This window comes from Leiobunum rupestre, chromosome 1 (genome assembly GCF_980474605.1).
Source record: "Leiobunum rupestre chromosome 1, qqLeiRupe1.1.hap1, whole genome shotgun sequence".
NCBI classification, from domain to species: domain Eukaryota; kingdom Metazoa; phylum Arthropoda; class Arachnida; order Opiliones; family Sclerosomatidae; genus Leiobunum; species Leiobunum rupestre.
In genome coordinates this window covers 72,104,188-72,121,302 of record NC_143384.1, presented here as the reverse complement: position 1 = coordinate 72,121,302, position 17,115 = coordinate 72,104,188, and the positions used below count along the sequence as shown (strand labels likewise).

Here is a 17,115-nt window from a genome sequence, read left to right as displayed (position 1 = left end):
CTTTTGTGATTTTGTATCCGAAAAGAAACTTAGAAAGGGAAAAAATCGGCACTATGGTCAGAGGGTACAGCGGGGTGATCCGAAGACCGCCCAAGGGTGAAATTACGTGACCCCGAAAGCCCCTCCAAAAAAAACACACAATGGGACCATGCGGTACCCTAAAGCGCCAAATCTGCCCCCTAAATTTTTTTAGGCCAATCTTTTTGAATATCTCAGTAACAGCGGCGTTGAATCCGATCGTAGACTATACTTTCCGCTGACTTATATAAAACTGTCAACATTTCCTAGTTATTCTGAGTAAGTCTCTTTTTTTGATGTTATTGAAAAACGTGCTATATTTCCATAAGTCTATAAAATCGTCCATAAGTATGACGCTTCCAATTTATAACATGTAAAACATTTACTGACAAGGAGAGTACCCAAGGTGTTTATTGCCGATTTTGTTCAAAGTCGGGCGTAATGTAGACCTATATGAGATATGAAATTTCACAAAAGGAGACGTTGCACTACCCATTCGATTTGCTATGGCAACCGAAAATGTTTTAGATCACTTAAAACCATAAAATCCCATGCTTTTGAAAATTTTTGAAAATCACGAAATGTGTAATTTGGACCACATTTAGGTAAATTTCATCAAGTTTGGGTAAATTGAAACATTTTTAGGGTAAATTTGTAACAAATTTTGGGTAAAATAAGGAAAAAATCTTATTTTGGTTGTAAGTGGTCAAAAACATTTTCGGTTGCCATGGCAAATCGAATGGGTAGTGCAACGTCTCCATTTGGGAAATTTCATATCTCATATAGGTGTACATTACGTGCCGACTTTGAACAAAATCGGCAATAAACACCTCGGGTACTCTCCTTGTGAGTGGATCTTCAGTGGCATAGGTCAGCCTACGTAAAAGCTGAGAAGGGGGGTCGGTTTTCCCTCGAGTTCCTCGGTTTCCCCTTTCCATATAAACTTATAATTTATAAGTTATTCGTCAAAATATATTCCTCCCAAGGAATTATTATCATCTTTTAACTCTATAATGATCTTAAATAAAAATTAAAAAGATTTTATTTGATAGTCCGAAATTATCTTTATTAGTGTAAAAACTCTCTAGTTAGCAGGAGTTTAAAGGACTGCAGCGCCATTTTGCCTTGTGCGGTTTCGTAAAATCCCCGATTTTGGTTTGGGCGGAAATTGGGCTGGTTTTTCCCATACTTTGGGCGTGATGGTAATAGTGAGTGTAGGGAGCTGTTGCCTTGCCACTACCCTGCTAGGCATTGTAACACGGCCACCTGAATTATTGGCATTAAATGTCGCTAGATGACTTAGGCCTAGCTTATTTTTATTATTATTATTATTATTTAATTTAGTCAAAATTAGGCTTAAGGACGGGGGCTTTGTTCACATAAACCCCTCATATTCTAACACTGGTTTTGCGTCCGCTTGCACACGCGTTTCAATGAATATCTCAATAAAATAATTCCCAAAAAGACATACTTATAGAAAAATACTATAGACTTATGATAAAACTTCGTAGCTTCAAGGATTTTGGTCCATTCGGCTTAGTAACAACCCTAGGGAATTCTTAATTATTTTTACTGTTCTGGTTATCTTACTACGGTTCAGTAGGGGGCCACTCTAATGGGCAAATCTATCATTTTGGCGTACGAGGGGGTCCTCTTTACCTTGGAAGCGCGCGTTTTTGTGGCTATAATGTTTCAAATGGCAGATGGTACACCGAAGAACCCCCATTGTGATATCTTATTAAATATCACGAATAACTATTATTAAAGTTATAGTCGTGTTTAGGAAAGAAATAAAAATGAAGTAAACAACATATGGATTTCTTGATTTTGATATCAAAAGTGGGGTCTGGGGATACATAATTGCGTGTTTTGAGTCCGAGTCACGTGACGAAAGGGGAGGAGCCACCTGAAATTCAACCCGAGTTTTTCAAACGATTCTGCGGACCTTTACGTTTTGGGAAAAGTGTGTGCTTAAGTTTATAACCTCATTCTATAAGTATGTTTCTTTGGGAAATATTCCACAGTGACGTCATTGAAGAAAGAAAAAGTAAGACACGAGACGGAGCTAACTTTAGTCTTTTTCAGTATTGTTTTGTTTTGCTTGTGAAAAATCGGAAGGGTCATACTTATGAAAGATAATATAAACTTATGGTGTATGTTCTATCTACTTAATTATAAACTTGATAATTTTGGAAATTTATAAAATTGAACATTTTGTAATAAATCAGAGTATTATGTTTTTTCTTATGTTAATATTTTCACGTTGTGATTTTTTCGGAATACTAAGGGTAAATTAATGAAATTAATGTTATTATTTTATTATTAATATTATATTGTTCTAAATTATTATATGCAAGTGCTAATAAACTGTATATAACAAACGATATTAAACTTGTAAAGCGTTTCAGGGCCTACAAATTATAATCTTAAAATATTGTTATTATTTCGTACGAAGGATAAAAGCATCAATTTCCGTGATTCTGAGAAAATATTCCCCCCCCCCCCGCTGACCCTCGTAAAAATGCGCTTTTCGAACACCAGAATTTGAGGAGCAATACGTCAAAAACTGTTTAGAAAGGCGACGGTTATTTCGCGGGGTCGAATACGCTGGTAGGCATAAAATTTGGGCACAATAACGAAGTCCCCCTTTCTCCGTAGCTCTTGCTAGGGGTCATTCGAGCCCCTCCCCGCTCCCCCCCCCCCATTCTATACACGAGGAATCGAGCGGCGAATACCCCAAGGAATCGAGATCAGGGATGGTTTCACAAAAGCCCCCGATTCTACACAGGAAACAAGGCAATATTTTGGGAGACAACTCGACGGTTGGACTTTCGCGTTTTGACCGGAAACAAGCGTCGGAAATTGGCCTATCTCCAACCCCTTTAAAACCAACTAACGCGTGGTCGGGGTAACGCAGTTCACGTCTGGATTTTATACCGTACACTTCAAGATTTTGCCAGTCGAAAAAGCGATGTTTTTAGTTAACGGCAAGTTAGTTACGTTATGTTGGATCATCTTGGTGGACTTTACCGGGATCATTTCGGCCGGGCGATTAGCCGATGGATTCGTTAGGACACAGACCGTCTATCGGGAGAAGGATCGGCTTAAAATAGCCAACTGCCGGGCACTGTGTTTGGACGAGGTAACGTAAAGTTGGCTTGATTGTTTTTTAAGAAAGGGTTTTTTATTTTTTATATACACTTTCGGGTATGGTTTAATTATTCCTAAAATATCGTTAATGGCATATGTCTAAGATCGTTCAAGTTCTAAATTGTAAAATGCACTTATCTCCAAATGCTAGCTAACTATCTTAAAATAAGAGATTGTAATTTCGATACTGAAAAAAGTTAAAAATTCTATTTAACATGTAATTTTTTCGAGTTTTTCGACGAATTTCCAAAACGATAATTATTTGACGATTTTCTGAATAGATAATTATCTGAATAGAGATATATTATTTGACGATTTTCTGAATAGATAATTATCTGAATAGAGATATATTATTTGACGATTTTTTGAATAGAGATATATCATTTGACGATTTTTTGAATAGAGATATATCATTTGACGATTTTCTGAATATAGATATATCATTTGACGATTTTCTGAATAGATATATTTTATGACGATTATCTGATTAGAGATATATTTTTCTGATTAGAGATATATTTTATGACGATTATCTGATTAGAGATATATTTTATGACGATTATCTGATTAGAGATATATTTTATGACGATTATCTGATTAGAGATATATTTTATGACGATTATCTGATTAGAGATATATTTTATGACGATTATCTGATTAGAGATATATTTTATGACGATTATCTGATTAGAGATATATTTTATGACGATTATCTGATTAGAGATATATTTTATGACGATTATCTGATTAGAGATATATTTTATGACGATTATCTGAATAATAATTTTATGACGGTTTTCCGAGGAGATTTTCATACTATATATTATGCGGCATAGTGTAGATAATCATATATAATAGTATAGATACACATAAAAATATTTTGTGGCGAGGTGAGGATTTCAAGAGTTGTAGGCTAATCATTTTGCTCGTAAATGTATTCCTTTCTGACGGCAAATGACTTTGCTCAGTGAAGTCAGTCTCACCGTCTCTGGAGCCACGGTCAACTTTGATCTCTCGCGCTACAGCGGCCATTTCATTCGTTGACGTTTCTGTGTTAACCTAGTATGAGCAAAAGATTTTGCTCGCGGAATTTCGACGAATGTGTTGGCTGCCGTAGCGCGAACAGCGCGTGATCAAAGTTGGCCGTGCTGGAGCCCACCCGCGAAATTCGTTTAAAGGTCCCTTTCCTATCCAGGGGACAATTTTAACAGGATCGTTTGGGGCCCGTTATCTACGTCAAGTAAAATGAAAATAATTATACCCCAATGAAAATTAACACCCTAAACAACGTATTAATATTATCAATTTCAGTTTCAAAATCCAGACGTAATCAGTGATGATGAGTGTTACAAAACGCCGAATTGCAATATGGTAAAAATTTACTTGGCTTTTTCACCTCCATAATTATGATAATTAAATAATTTATTCTTAATGGAACAGTGCTGGAATGTCTGTGAAATGTTGCTGGTTGAATACCGAGTCTGGAGTCCCATGTGCGGGGTTCCCAACATCTGTGTAAGTTTTATCAGTACTTTACTTGGTACTCTATACTCTACTTCTAGTATTGTCAAATGTAACTAGAAAGTTTTGTTAATTGATATTTTTTGTTTAGTTTCCAGGTTGCAGGACCGCTTGCGCCTACCAGAAACATGGTAGTCCTAAGGGAAAAATGCTAAGGAACATCGAACCTACCACATTTGTCAATAAATTTGACATAGATACCAACAATGACATCCCGTTGATCGAAGGAGTTTGGCAACGACCAGAACTTTGTGAAGATTGCGACGACAGTTCTATCGTTTATATCGTCAGCAGGCAGAAACAGTCCGATCACAATTGGGTCGAAGTCGCCCAGGTATAAATATCTTTTATTTAATTTTGGCTACATTAGTTTTAAATTTATTAGGAATCTATACCTAGAATCGATTCTTGGTTTAAGTTATGATTAATAATAAACCAAATGTTGACTAGTATTATTTTATTTAATCCAAACAGACATCGGAACAGAAGGTACAAATACCCAAAGCCTACTGGAATTGCTCGTCCCAGTTCAAAATTGTGGCTGTTTCAGCTTCAGGCGTGCTAGGAGAGGTTTTCATCAAAACAAACCGCTCCTACATCGACAATGACATTCAACGAGACAGTTCCTGGGGGAACAACTACAACAGCCAGCCATCCCACTTTGTACCCTTATCCTGGACACCCAAACTTGTTTCCATGGACCATACAAGGTTAATCAACTTAATTGTTTATTTATCCTTTTACAGAAGCTTCAATTTAATGTTCATTAAGTTGTCCTTTATGTAGGGCTAAAATTTTGTTTATGTTGTATTTAATTTAGTGAAATAAACGTTATTCGATTTCAAAAATTAAAAAAATGGAGTAACATTTATTTTATTGAATTAATTACAAATTAGCATAATAATAGAGTAGTAATAGAGCTCACATGACAGGATGTCACCTACCCTTTTTTATATGATTAAAAATTTAAAACATTTCCCCAAAATAATGGTTGTGGCCATAATAACAAAAAGTTAATTCTGTAGTGGTTTTTGATTATTTTTATTACTTTTATTTATTTAGTAATAATTCTGCCATTGAAGCCTTGGTGGCTTGGTCGCCTAACATGCATGAGAAATGCAAGAAATACGAAGTATCGTGGCGCGTTCTTGACCAGACCATGGAGGTTACCGGTCATATATACACCTTTACCCATGTGGCATCTTTGGTTTTATGGCCAAAATCTCTTCACTCAGTAGATGTAAGATTTTATACCCATTCATATTTATGTTTAAACGTGTAATTTAACACTTTAACATAATTTGTTTGTAGGTCACTTGCTTCGATGAGCAGGGCAATGCAGTACATCGCAGTGAAACTTTGTTCATAAACTCTAAGGATGCAAAGGTGAAGGACGGGGGTGTGAAAAAGAAAGATGACGAAGAAAAGTGCGACGACAACGGCGATAATTATTTTTGGTTCTGGTTGAGCGTCACTCTGGGCCTACTTGATATCTTGGCATTATTTTTGCTTTTCTTCTTATGTCGCCTTAGGCGATTGGAGTTCAAAATTCGCTCCAGAGAAAACAGGATCAGCAACATGAACAATGCCATTGTTGTATCCACTCCTAGTAAGTTATAACTGAAACAAACAAGTAGCCAGCCAGCCAGCCAAACTGGGTAGAGCTATAACTTTCAAAATTAATAAAATAGAAAAAAAAGTAAAAATTTATATTTCAACTCTCACAGCTTTGAAAAATGTCACCTTTCCTGTAAACAACATGTTCACTAAAGAGGCTCAAGCTATCCTTGGACGTCACCAAAAGATGGTCAGGAGTATCAGTCGTAAAATGAGCAGTTTATCATTGCCCAGAAGCCCCATCCTGGAAACTGACGTCCAACTATTGGAGGATGATGATGTCTTCCAAACTGAAGCCAAAGAATCTCACATTCATTTCAAATACGATAATATTCAACGAAAACTTTAAATAATTATGTTCCAAGTTTTTGAATAATTATGTTATGTATAAAATTTTAAGTGCCAAAGACCAAAATAAAAAGTATTTTTAAATGTCTAATATATATAGTGTATTTTCTTGTATCTCAGCTGACTTGATATCTTTACTACGATTCTACAAGTGGTTTTATTTCCCTTCCCATAGCTAAAACAATGTATATCAAATTTGATTTGAAGCATAGTTTGGATACTATCCAAATAATTTAACTATCAAAGACAAAAACCCTTGACACAGGGTCGCTCTTATAAAATGATAAGATTAGTATAAACTTTTTTTAGAAAAATAGCTATTGTCTTTTATATTACCAGAGTGATTCTAAAACTTTTATGCATATTCATCTAGCTAAATCAAAACAAATTAAAAAACCAATATGTTAATACGGTTTAATGTATTAATTTTAATGTGGTATTTCATTAATTCCTCATTAAGTGGACAACCTCCTCCAACTGGCATATTTCCTAACATAGTTTTCATCCTAACTGATGACCAGGACATAGCATTGGGTGGAATGGTATGCTAATTATAAACAGTTCTATTTTCCTCTTAACATTTTATTCAAATAAAATTGAAAAGGACCCTATGGAGAAAACTATGAAATACATTGGTCAAAATGGTGCTGAGTTCACTAACATGGTAGTATGAACAAAATACGCAAAATCATTTGGGTAAAAAATAATTTCGATGTTTTTCTAGTTTGTAACTACACCTCTATGCTGTCCAAGCCGCTCAAGTATTTTAACAGGACGCTATGTTCATAACCACGGTACAGTTAATAATAGCTTATCTGGAGGTTGCAGTTCGCTGCAATGGCAAAATACTTCAGAAACTAAGACGTTTCTGCCATTGCTTAAAGAACAAGAATATACAACCTTCTACGCTGGGAAATATTTAAACCAAGTATAACGTGGAAAAAAAATTAAATGGATTAATTTTGATAGTTAAATCTTTTCAATTAAGTACGGAGATAAAAAAGTTGGTGGAATGGGACATATACCAGTTGGTTGGGACTCGTGGGTTGGTTTGGTAGGTAAATGTTACGATCAATAAATTATACAACGATAACACAAATTCATTCATTTTCTTATTTTAGAACCATTTAAATGATTTAAACTAATGAAAATACTTATAGGTTGGAAATTCAAGATACTACGACTACAGTTTATCTGTTAATGGCATTGAAGAAAAACATGGAAATGACTCTGACAAAGATTACCTAACGAATGTTATAGTAATGCCATTTTTCAAAACTTTATTCTGTTCTAACTTATAGCAATAACTTATAATAAGTATAAACATTACAGAGGGATAAAGCTTTAGATTTTCTATCGCAATTTGATTCTAATTCAAAACCATTCTTCATGATGCTGTCACCACCTGCACCCCACGATCCTTTCACACCAGAACTTAAGTATAAGGACAAGTTTCCCAATGATACGGCTCCTAGGACCCCTAATTTTGACATCCCCGGAGGGAAGGTTAATGACATTATTTAGATAAAAAATCATGTCTGCTATTGTTATATGTGCATGTTCATTTAAGACTAAACATTGGTTGGTGCGTCAACCACCAAGCCCTCTACCACAAGAGGTAGTGGACCAAATTGATGAAGCCTATCGTAACAGGTATAAGATATGAGTTCCTTTATTTATTAGAATTCATATTAACTTAACTCTAGATCCTAAAAAATTATAATTTACAGACATCGAACCTTGTTGAGTGTAGATGATTTGGTGGAATCAGTATACAATTTGTTATTGCAGAAAAATTTACTTCAAAACACCTATTTAATTTATTCCTCTGATAATGGATTTCACCTGGGTAAGGCTGCGGCTCTTTTTATTTTACCATAAAAACTTAACAAGAGTCGCATAAGGACATGCTTATCTTACTGTTACTAAAAAATATTAAAAATTAATATTATTTTTATGTATTACAGGTCAGTTTTCTTTACCATGGGATAAAAGACAGCCTTATGAATTCGATATAAGAGTGCCTTTACTTATAAGTGGGCCAGGTATCACTGCGGGGCGAAAAATTGAGGTATACATGATCATGATATCCTCTCCTCTGATCTTTGAAACTTTATCAAACATTAATAAAATTTTTGGGTATCCAATCTTAAAGCATATTGAGTTTTGTAGGTTCCTGTTTTGAACATAGACTTAGCACCAACATTTTTGGAGATATCGGGTATCAGTCCACCGGGTCACATGGATGGCATTTCTTTAGTTCCACTCCTCTACAACCTAGCGCCCACTGTTTGGAGGTCTCAATTTGTGGTAGAACATCATGGAGAGGGACATGTTGGACCAATCCGTGGTTGTCCCAGATATCGTGATGGGGGAGTAGATGTAAAAAGCCCTAAAAATTTTGGTTATGTTTATACTGAATAAAACTAATTTTCAATTCATTTTCAATTAGAATTGTCAACCTGACTGCATTTGCCAAGACGCTTTTAACAACACCTACAGTTGCATAAGGGAATTAACCACAGATTTTGACACAATTTACTGCAAATTCAATGACGAAGAGGTACAGTTTTAAACTAAAAATGACAAAGAAAAAACCAAGCAGTATTGGTGCCTATACCAAATGTATTAAAACCAACAGCTAATATGTAGGGATTGCACAGTGACTCTACACAAGAGTGATCGCTAAGTTTCCATCACTGACCCTGATTTTCTTCAAATAAAACCATAACTGGTTAAGAATGTATTAGAAAATTCAAAATCAGAAAACAAATTCTACCCATTAATTTGTGCGGCAACAAAAACAAAATACAGAATAATTCTTGCACATGCTCTGAGATAGGTGTTAGTTATTCTTCTTTTGAAGTTCTATGATTTTTAAATAGAAAACCTTTCAAATCTGCTAGTTTTAATTATTTGGAATATGCATTTAATAAACCATGTTCCTGAACTCATTCCTGCTTGAACAATTGGCAAAATTAATAATGCTATAATTCTAAACTGTCTCTCTATATAATTATACAGGGATTTCAAGAATCTTACAACATAACATCAGATCCTAATCAATTAAATAATTTAGTAATACCACCACAAATTCCAGTACAACTGCAAAGTAACTCCTATATTAAAAAACTGGCCTCTCGTCTAGAAACACTGAAAATTTGTAAGGGTAGACAATGTTTTAATTCAATTCAACCTTAATTACGTAGAAGAAATGCAAATTACAATGCAATAATTGAGCTTGAAGCTCAACAAAATCGTTTATTAATATTTTTTGGATTTATGGAAAGTGATAACTTTTTAATTACATAGAATTTGCGATAAATAAAACTTTTATATATATTGCTTTTCATGATTTCATTTTTTAACAATTATAGCTCGTGCCACCATGCTAACTTAGTGTATTAAATTATAATTAGCTTCATAAGCTAACTTAAAAAAATCTTTTATCAAATAAAATATACATATATTTTAACTGATTTAATACAAATACAATACATTCCTTTAAAATGCGTTTTTACCAATATTTATATACATACCCCTAACCAACTAAAAATAGCAGTGAGCCCATGACAAAACATTCACTTTTTTGTACTAATCAGCGGAGCTAAAACATTTCTCTACACACTACCTGTGCATTTTATTTTCATACATAACTAGGACGATTTTTCAATTTATTTACAATTATAGAGAAGGCAGGAGAGTAGAGCAAGAATTTATAATTCAAACAGGAATTAACAAATGATCGGAGGGAACTTTTCTTGAAGCATTTTTGAGGTTATTTAACAATTAACACCCACATTTGAGTATAACCACTTTTAAAAAGATCTTAGTTTAAATTTATGCTAAATTTTGATATATTTTATAAAGTATGATTATGATAAAACTTATGACATTTTGTGTCTAAAAATTTTGATTTATCGAACGTATGTCACAACGTTAATGTCTTAAAATAACTTGGCACTACTAACTTGATTATTTGTAAAACAATGCATAGAATAATTTTCAATTTGTGTTAAGGGTACAGTCTATTTGGTCTTAACTCCAAACTTATGCCTATACCTAGGAGGTACTGGATATAGCTCTACAGCTTTCGTCAAGGTATTCTACAGTGACAATCAAAAGGGATAAAAAGTCGGCGGTAGGGATGAGGTTTCCATGGAAATGAAGGTGCTAGCTCTTTGCCTGAAATAAGTGTTTTAGTTTTGTGACAATAAAAAGCTAGCACCTGTCATTGCTAGGTAATGGTTGCCAAGAATTACCTAGCATTGCTTGGTTTCCGCTGCGGACTATCTTAATTCTATGCTATAACCAGTAATATTCTTAATCCGAGCCTAAACCAAGGCCTAAGACTAAACATTAAGTCTTTAAAAAATGGTTAAATCTTGTGCTTTAAAATAAATAAAAACGCTACAGTGAAAATGTCGATCTTGGCTTAAAACTAACCCAGAAATGTTACACCTTGGCTAAAATTAACAGTTTGGACTGCAAGTAGGAAAATAAGCTCATTAAGACTTAGCTAAATAAAAATTAAAAAATGCCTTGTGGTGACTAAGTTTTCAATGTACATATGACTTTTTAAGAGCTATATGTTATTAATTCATGCAATGAGTAATTTATTGTATATTTATTCTAAAACGAGATAGTCATAAAAGCTTAATATTGTTAACTTGACTAAAATTAATTTAAGGGTAAACCTGAACTGTCTATAAAAATCACGGTGGAAAAATAGTGGTTTTATTTCATCTGTCTCAGCCTCATCTGAGATCAATAAGTACTAGTTATATAGAGGCGGTACCGGATGTTTCCAGGAAACGCGTTTCAAAATGTCACTACGTATTTCAAAATAAAGGATACAACAACAGTGTGGGAAGCACTACGTTTGTTCTTCATTTAGGTGGTAACACAAATCTAAAACCTAAGCCTCGCTTTCAGGGGTATCGGTTGATATAGTGAGAGACTGCGTTGTTTCCACAAGAGGACTATCAGTGTTTCCAGTATTTTGAGAATTATTTTGGGCTTCTTCAGGCTGGACATTTGTTAGAACTAATTCCTAAGAAATTGTTACATTGTATTATATTCAAATCATTGAATATGTTGGAAAAAGTTATCATACTTTATTTTCCTCATTCTTTGGGCTCTAGTGAAATTTGATAAAAATGTATTATAACATGAGGAGTTTATGTAAAAATCAAAAACTCACAGTGATTGCTTTTAGGGCAATTTTAGCAGCAGTAGCTAGGGAACAACATATTTCCTCAGAGGAAACTTGAGTTTCAAAAACGTAACAATAGAAAATTGGGGGATCATCTTCCTCTTCTTTCGTCCTTATTATGAAACCCAAAAGCCTATTATTTTCTTTGTGGGTAGTCCAAAAAGAAACATCTTTCAAAGAAAACGAAGCTCGAATAGCTTGATGTGAAGGGTCAACGATTCTATTTGCAAATTAGCATTTTAATAAACGCCTTATAAACACTCATCAATTTTGTACAGAGAACATTATTAGGCTTTAGAGATAAATGGCATCATCTAAGTTTTATATGATGTCACATAGTTCTTTAAGTGGATTGTGTTTTGCAACGAAGACTAATATAAACTCATGGCATTAACAGTTACAAGCCAAAACCCAAAAATATTCTAGGGAATCTTTCATATTTTAAACCATATTCGAACCTTAATGCTTGATGCGTTATGACTAGATGGGTCTCGCACATTTTGAATAGATTATGGATAGCTCTGGCTGCCATTATCCTTTGCATTGTCTCATATACTACAGGTTCTCCTACATTGAATTTTACATATTTTAAATCAAGGTATTGAGGCTGATGAAATAGAATGAAAGCTAAATACCCCGATCAACAGGAACTTGCATGGAACCACAGAACCTAGCTTCGTATACCTCCCAGACTGGAGAATCATTATCCTTGGCAGTTTCAGCAGAAATCGTTGACCCAGATTGATCGAAAGGATTTTTTCGCCTAATGATACCATTTTCATTAATGAAAAGTAAGAAAGGATTTTATAATAACCCTACACTGGAGGGCCATCTTTTATTTGTGTTAATTTATCTTCGTCAGTAGGGGATATCATATCAAATTGAATGGGTGTATCCATCATAAAAGCTTCCATAGGAGATGTTAGGGAGCGGTTAAGTTTTCCCTTCTGTTTGGATCTATACAGGGATAAATATTTTCAGGCACTTTCTTAATGCCCTTCAGAAAATGTTTAGAATAAACATACTGTTTGGTTCTCTCGTTCTCATTATTAAGAGGCAAGGAACGATCAGTTTGTAGGGACTGAAATAATTTGAATAGTAGTTTTATTTTTGACTAAGTCAAAAGTTAGCAACCTCTAGGTTACTTTAGATCGTTCTTTTGATAACTGTCTAGCTTGTCTGCCAGTTGCTTCTTTTGTTATATTTTTAATCGTTGAGATCCATTCGTTCATTTGACGTTCATTTAATGCTTGGAGAGTCAGAACTCTATTATCAGATCATTAAGAATAAATAAAAAAATTGTTACATTATTTAAGCATTACAGAACTGTCAGAACATTCAAACCTTAAGTTAAAATCTAGAAGAGAATTAGGGAAAAATTACATAAAATAAACCAAGGATGTATATATATTATAGCCTTAATAAACCTTATTATTATTAAAGCTATCAAGGCTTAACAACCAAAGCAACCAAGGCTTAACAACCAAAGCAACCAAGGCTTAACAACCAAAGCAACCAAGGCTTAACAACCAAAGCAAACAAGGCTTAACAACCAAAGCAACCAAGGCTTAACAACCAAAGCAACCAAGGCTTAACAACCAAAGCAAACAAGGCTTAACAACCACAGCAACCAAGGCTTCACAACCACAGCAACCAAGGCTTCACAACCACAGCAACCAAGGCTTCACTACCAAAGCAACCAAGGCTTCACTACCAAAGCAACCAAGGCTTCACTACCAAAGCAACCAAGGCTTCACTACCAAAGCAACCAAGGCTTCACTACCAAAGCAACCAAGGCTTCACTACCAAAGCAACCAAGGCTTCACTACCAAAGCAAATTCTTTAGAAAATCAAACCAAAGCATAAAAACCATAAAATCACAAACCACCTTAACCTTGGAGGGTTTAAAATATATTTATAAGCTTTTGTCAAGGAATTCTAGGGAGACTCAAAGGAGTGAAAATGATGGGGAATACGAATACCACACAGCTGGTACGACATTTGAAATGAAACATTGCTACAAGCTCTTCAGCACATTCCAGATTCAAGTTTTAAAAGCTTGCATCAGTAAATGAGAAAAAAAGACTGCCAACACAACTTTGTACTAAAATTACCAAAAAACAATATCTCACTTCTTTCCATTGGAAATTTGGAAAACATTCCGCCTCTCCTCCTGATCCAAAACTTTAAAATTTACAAAAGTTTGAATTCCAAGTGTAAATTAAGGAAAACAATGAAAGAGCTACCTTGAGCAGTAACTTTTCCATCCAATTCAATAACAACACTCCCAGCAACTTCACCTTTGGAGATACTCATTAAATGACCACCTAACGTGTAAAAATAGACTCGATCCCAGCGAGTCATCATACCAGCAAATTTACTAAATAAAAAATTAAAATTCAGCGGGAAGTTTTCTAAATTTACACTGTAAAAACATTACGTTTTATGAAAAAGGTAACCAGCTTTTTGGGACTGCGTAGTATTTGGTGGAATGTAAGGCATTTCGGGGAGGGGTTCAGCGTAATATAGATGCTGGCCTTGTTGCTCGACGGAATCAATTAAAGCAATGGCTTTTTGTGTCTCGGAGCCAAGCTCAGAATGAACACTAAAACGTAATTGGTAATTGCTTAGCAGTTAAAAATCGCTACTTTAGAACCGGTAAAGAATATATTGCAGACCCCTGTACGCTGGAGCTAATGTTAGAGATGAAATCCTCCAATTCTGGAGAATTTAAAGATTCATGGCCAACTGAATAGTGAGATTTCATGGCATTCATCATGCCCAATAGCGGTTCAATGATGGCTATTTTACGTTTGTACTGAAGGGCATTAAGATTGGCATAATAATGTAGGGCTGTCTGAAAAATGCTTAAGTCTTAAAAGAGAAACATTGAACTTTGAATTACAGTTCCAAGACTTAGCCTTTAAGATTTGATTATTTTAAAGGAGATTTAATTTTCTACGCTGAGGCTTATTTAGAATAAGAAGAAATTTCAAGGTCAAGACTTTGTTGTGGAAATTCAAATTAATACTTAACAATTGATGGTTTTTAAAATTCGTTTTACACATGAAAATAACCTAACATTTTTTGGGCAAAAAATCCGGTAGATAAGGCTGTCCGCCAGTGGCGGATACATATGGGGGCCCACCCCCCTACCTTGACGCTTAGGTTTGGATTTGGGATTAAGAATTTTTAAAGCTAAGGACAATTTTTTTTTATAATTACACAGCTAAGGCTCACTGTTCTTGATAAAGACTTAACCTCGGAAATGTAAATAGAAATTTAAGGAATTTACTTGGTGGAATTTTTTGGAGGCAGCGTAAACTTCCTCGTTAAATTCTGTTGTTTGTTTATCCTGTTCCTTCTTTTTCGGTATTTTGCTAAATTTAGATATGCTTTGATCCAAGTCTATAAAACACCATTTAGTAAATATTTTACATGTACATACTAATACCAAGAACGAATGTATTTATTTATACTTAGGGAGATGACTATATGGAAATAATCTGCAAGCCCTCACCACAAGATGAGGGAAAAGAAAAACATGAGATTCATGGAACCACAGAACTACAGGTTGAATTGATTTTATTGGGGGAAAGAGCTTATCAGTTGGAGTGAGAGGTGGATTGGGAGTAATTCTTCCTAAGTTTAAATAAATACATTCTTGGTAATACCATAGCCCATAATGCCCAAAAAAATTGCACATACCATTATTGGCAGAGTGATACATATCATTCAAACTAAAAACCTCTATAAAACATTATTAGCTAAGTAAAAAGAAAAATATAAAATTTAAACAGTTATGAACCTGTTAAATCAGCTTCAATGAAACGATTCAGTGGATACATCATCCCATCGGCTAGTTGCGTACGGCACGCTTGCTGCCAAGAGCTGACCTTAGCAGTGCAAAATAAAAATGTAAATTAAGATTGATAATAAGAAGCTTCCTTAAAGATATAAAATTAAAAACCTCATCTAATGAAGATGAAAACTGTTTTAAAGTAGTTCTAAGTATGCTGTCAGGATCATTATCGAGTGGGAAGTTCTAGATTAAATTTCATTATAAACAAATATTTTTTTAAATTTTATATTATGCACAACATACTAGGGTCTCGTACGTCCGGACATGTTGTGATAGTGCGCTAGTGGCTTCAGCTAATGCATTCTACAAAATAAATTTTCATTTATAATAAGAATATATAAGCATTATCAAGGCATAGAAATTACCTGTGCATTTAAAATTTTTAAACAGTGATCGTATAAGGCATTTATATATCTTTGAAGTATATTTGTGTCTTGCTCAAACAGTCCCACCATAGATCGAGTCTATTAATGATAAATTTTTTTATATACACGTAATTACATATAAAAAAATACAAATGAAATTACTTGTGGGCTATCTTCGAGTGCATCTTCCAAATGTAATTTTTCAACACCCGGCATCGTACAAAATTGATAGTTGTTTTAAAAGAAAGGGACAAATCTGCCTAGTTAAGTTGCATTAAACTGCAATGAAAAAGTCAGACTTCTATTGACTTATCTTCTAAATTTAACATTGACTCCCACCAAGAATAGACCTACATTCCTAGAAAAATAATCTTCCAAACAGGTAAAAAAAAACAGATAAGATACGCATCGTATCATTTAATAATTGGGAATTTTTCAATATCAGTTTATATCGAACAAAACGCATCTTAGGCCTTGGCTACAAAGTTAATATTTAGATCATACTTCATTCATTGAATTTAATTCTGATATATTTTCGTGAAATCTTAAAGCAGATTACATAAAAGGGACTTACAAATAAATACGTTATAATTGTAACGATATTTAAATCGTTTAAAAAGAAAAAGTTCCCTAAAATTTCGCGAACTGTCAAAAATCTGTCATGCCACTTGAAGTAATTTCACTAAACTGTAGGTCAAAGGGTAAGAACGTAAGAGGCCGGCTCGGGTAGTCTTCAATCAGTTGGTCCCCGGGAAAACAAGATTGAAAAGATACACTCCCATAAGTAATATTTTGTTTTTCAGAAAAATTAACCGAGTTTCGATGGCAATATGGATTGGCATGTGAGCGTCCTTCCACATTTCATCTGTTAAATATCATAATTTGTAATTATAAGTAAGTGGTTTTTTTTCGCCTGTCCCAGGACAAAAAGTGTAAACTTTTTACCCTAAAACGTTGTATTCGCCTGTTCTCGGGGTAAGATTTACCCTGTCCCGAATTTTGTTCGCTTGTTCCAGAGC

At 34.3% G+C, this 17,115-nt stretch overlaps 3 protein-coding genes across 5 annotated transcripts; 2 read left to right on the top strand and 1 right to left on the bottom strand.

Moving 5' to 3' along the window:
- The first annotated feature begins 2,442 nt into the window (after positions 1-2,442).
- Positions 2,443-6,727, top strand: LOC149966296 (uncharacterized). Of its 2 annotated transcripts, none has more exons than XM_090171399.1 (8): positions 2,443-3,160; positions 4,480-4,539; positions 4,609-4,683; positions 4,781-5,023; positions 5,164-5,399; positions 5,752-5,929; positions 6,001-6,298; positions 6,417-6,727. In XM_090171399.1, the coding sequence occupies exons 1-8, from the start codon at positions 2,990-2,992 to the stop codon at positions 6,653-6,655; spliced, it is 1,500 nt and encodes a 499-aa protein (XP_090027525.1). In that variant the 5' UTR covers positions 2,443-2,989; the 3' UTR covers positions 6,656-6,727. The 2 variants fall into 2 exon arrangements, with proteins under 2 accessions (XP_090027525.1, XP_090027535.1); XM_090171409.1 differs by lacking the exon at positions 2,443-3,160 and adding an exon at positions 4,069-4,408.
- A 260-nt stretch (positions 6,728-6,987) lies between these two features.
- Positions 6,988-9,996, top strand: LOC149966295 (N-acetylglucosamine-6-sulfatase-like). Its single transcript, XM_090181674.1, has 12 exons — positions 6,988-7,196; positions 7,259-7,318; positions 7,379-7,582; positions 7,643-7,708; positions 7,815-7,913; positions 7,987-8,160; positions 8,225-8,307; positions 8,385-8,503; positions 8,622-8,725; positions 8,827-9,036; positions 9,107-9,217; positions 9,679-9,996. Exons 1-12 carry the CDS (start codon positions 7,056-7,058, stop codon positions 9,853-9,855), a joined length of 1,548 nt encoding a protein of 515 aa, XP_090037800.1. The 5' UTR covers positions 6,988-7,055; the 3' UTR covers positions 9,856-9,996.
- LOC149966294 (DCC-interacting protein 13-alpha-like) lies at positions 9,917-16,820 on the bottom strand. Of its 2 annotated transcripts, none has more exons than XM_090181656.1 (20): positions 16,671-16,820; positions 16,259-16,375; positions 16,097-16,195; positions 15,975-16,034; positions 15,840-15,914; positions 15,678-15,765; positions 15,578-15,619; positions 15,165-15,277; positions 14,548-14,726; positions 14,310-14,474; positions 14,116-14,249; positions 14,002-14,053; positions 13,015-13,135; positions 12,895-12,950; positions 12,689-12,826; positions 12,505-12,632; positions 12,328-12,436; positions 11,858-12,089; positions 11,771-11,794; positions 9,917-11,707 (listed from the first exon to the last, which is right to left on the bottom strand). In XM_090181656.1, exons 2-20 carry the CDS (start codon positions 16,310-16,312, stop codon positions 11,573-11,575), a joined length of 2,004 nt encoding a protein of 667 aa, XP_090037782.1. In that variant the 5' UTR covers positions 16,313-16,375; positions 16,671-16,820; the 3' UTR covers positions 9,917-11,572. The 2 variants fall into 2 exon arrangements, with proteins under 2 accessions (XP_090037782.1, XP_090037789.1); XM_090181663.1 differs by lacking the exon at positions 16,671-16,820 and adding an exon at positions 16,451-16,568.
- Between the last annotated feature and the right edge of the window lie 295 nt (positions 16,821-17,115).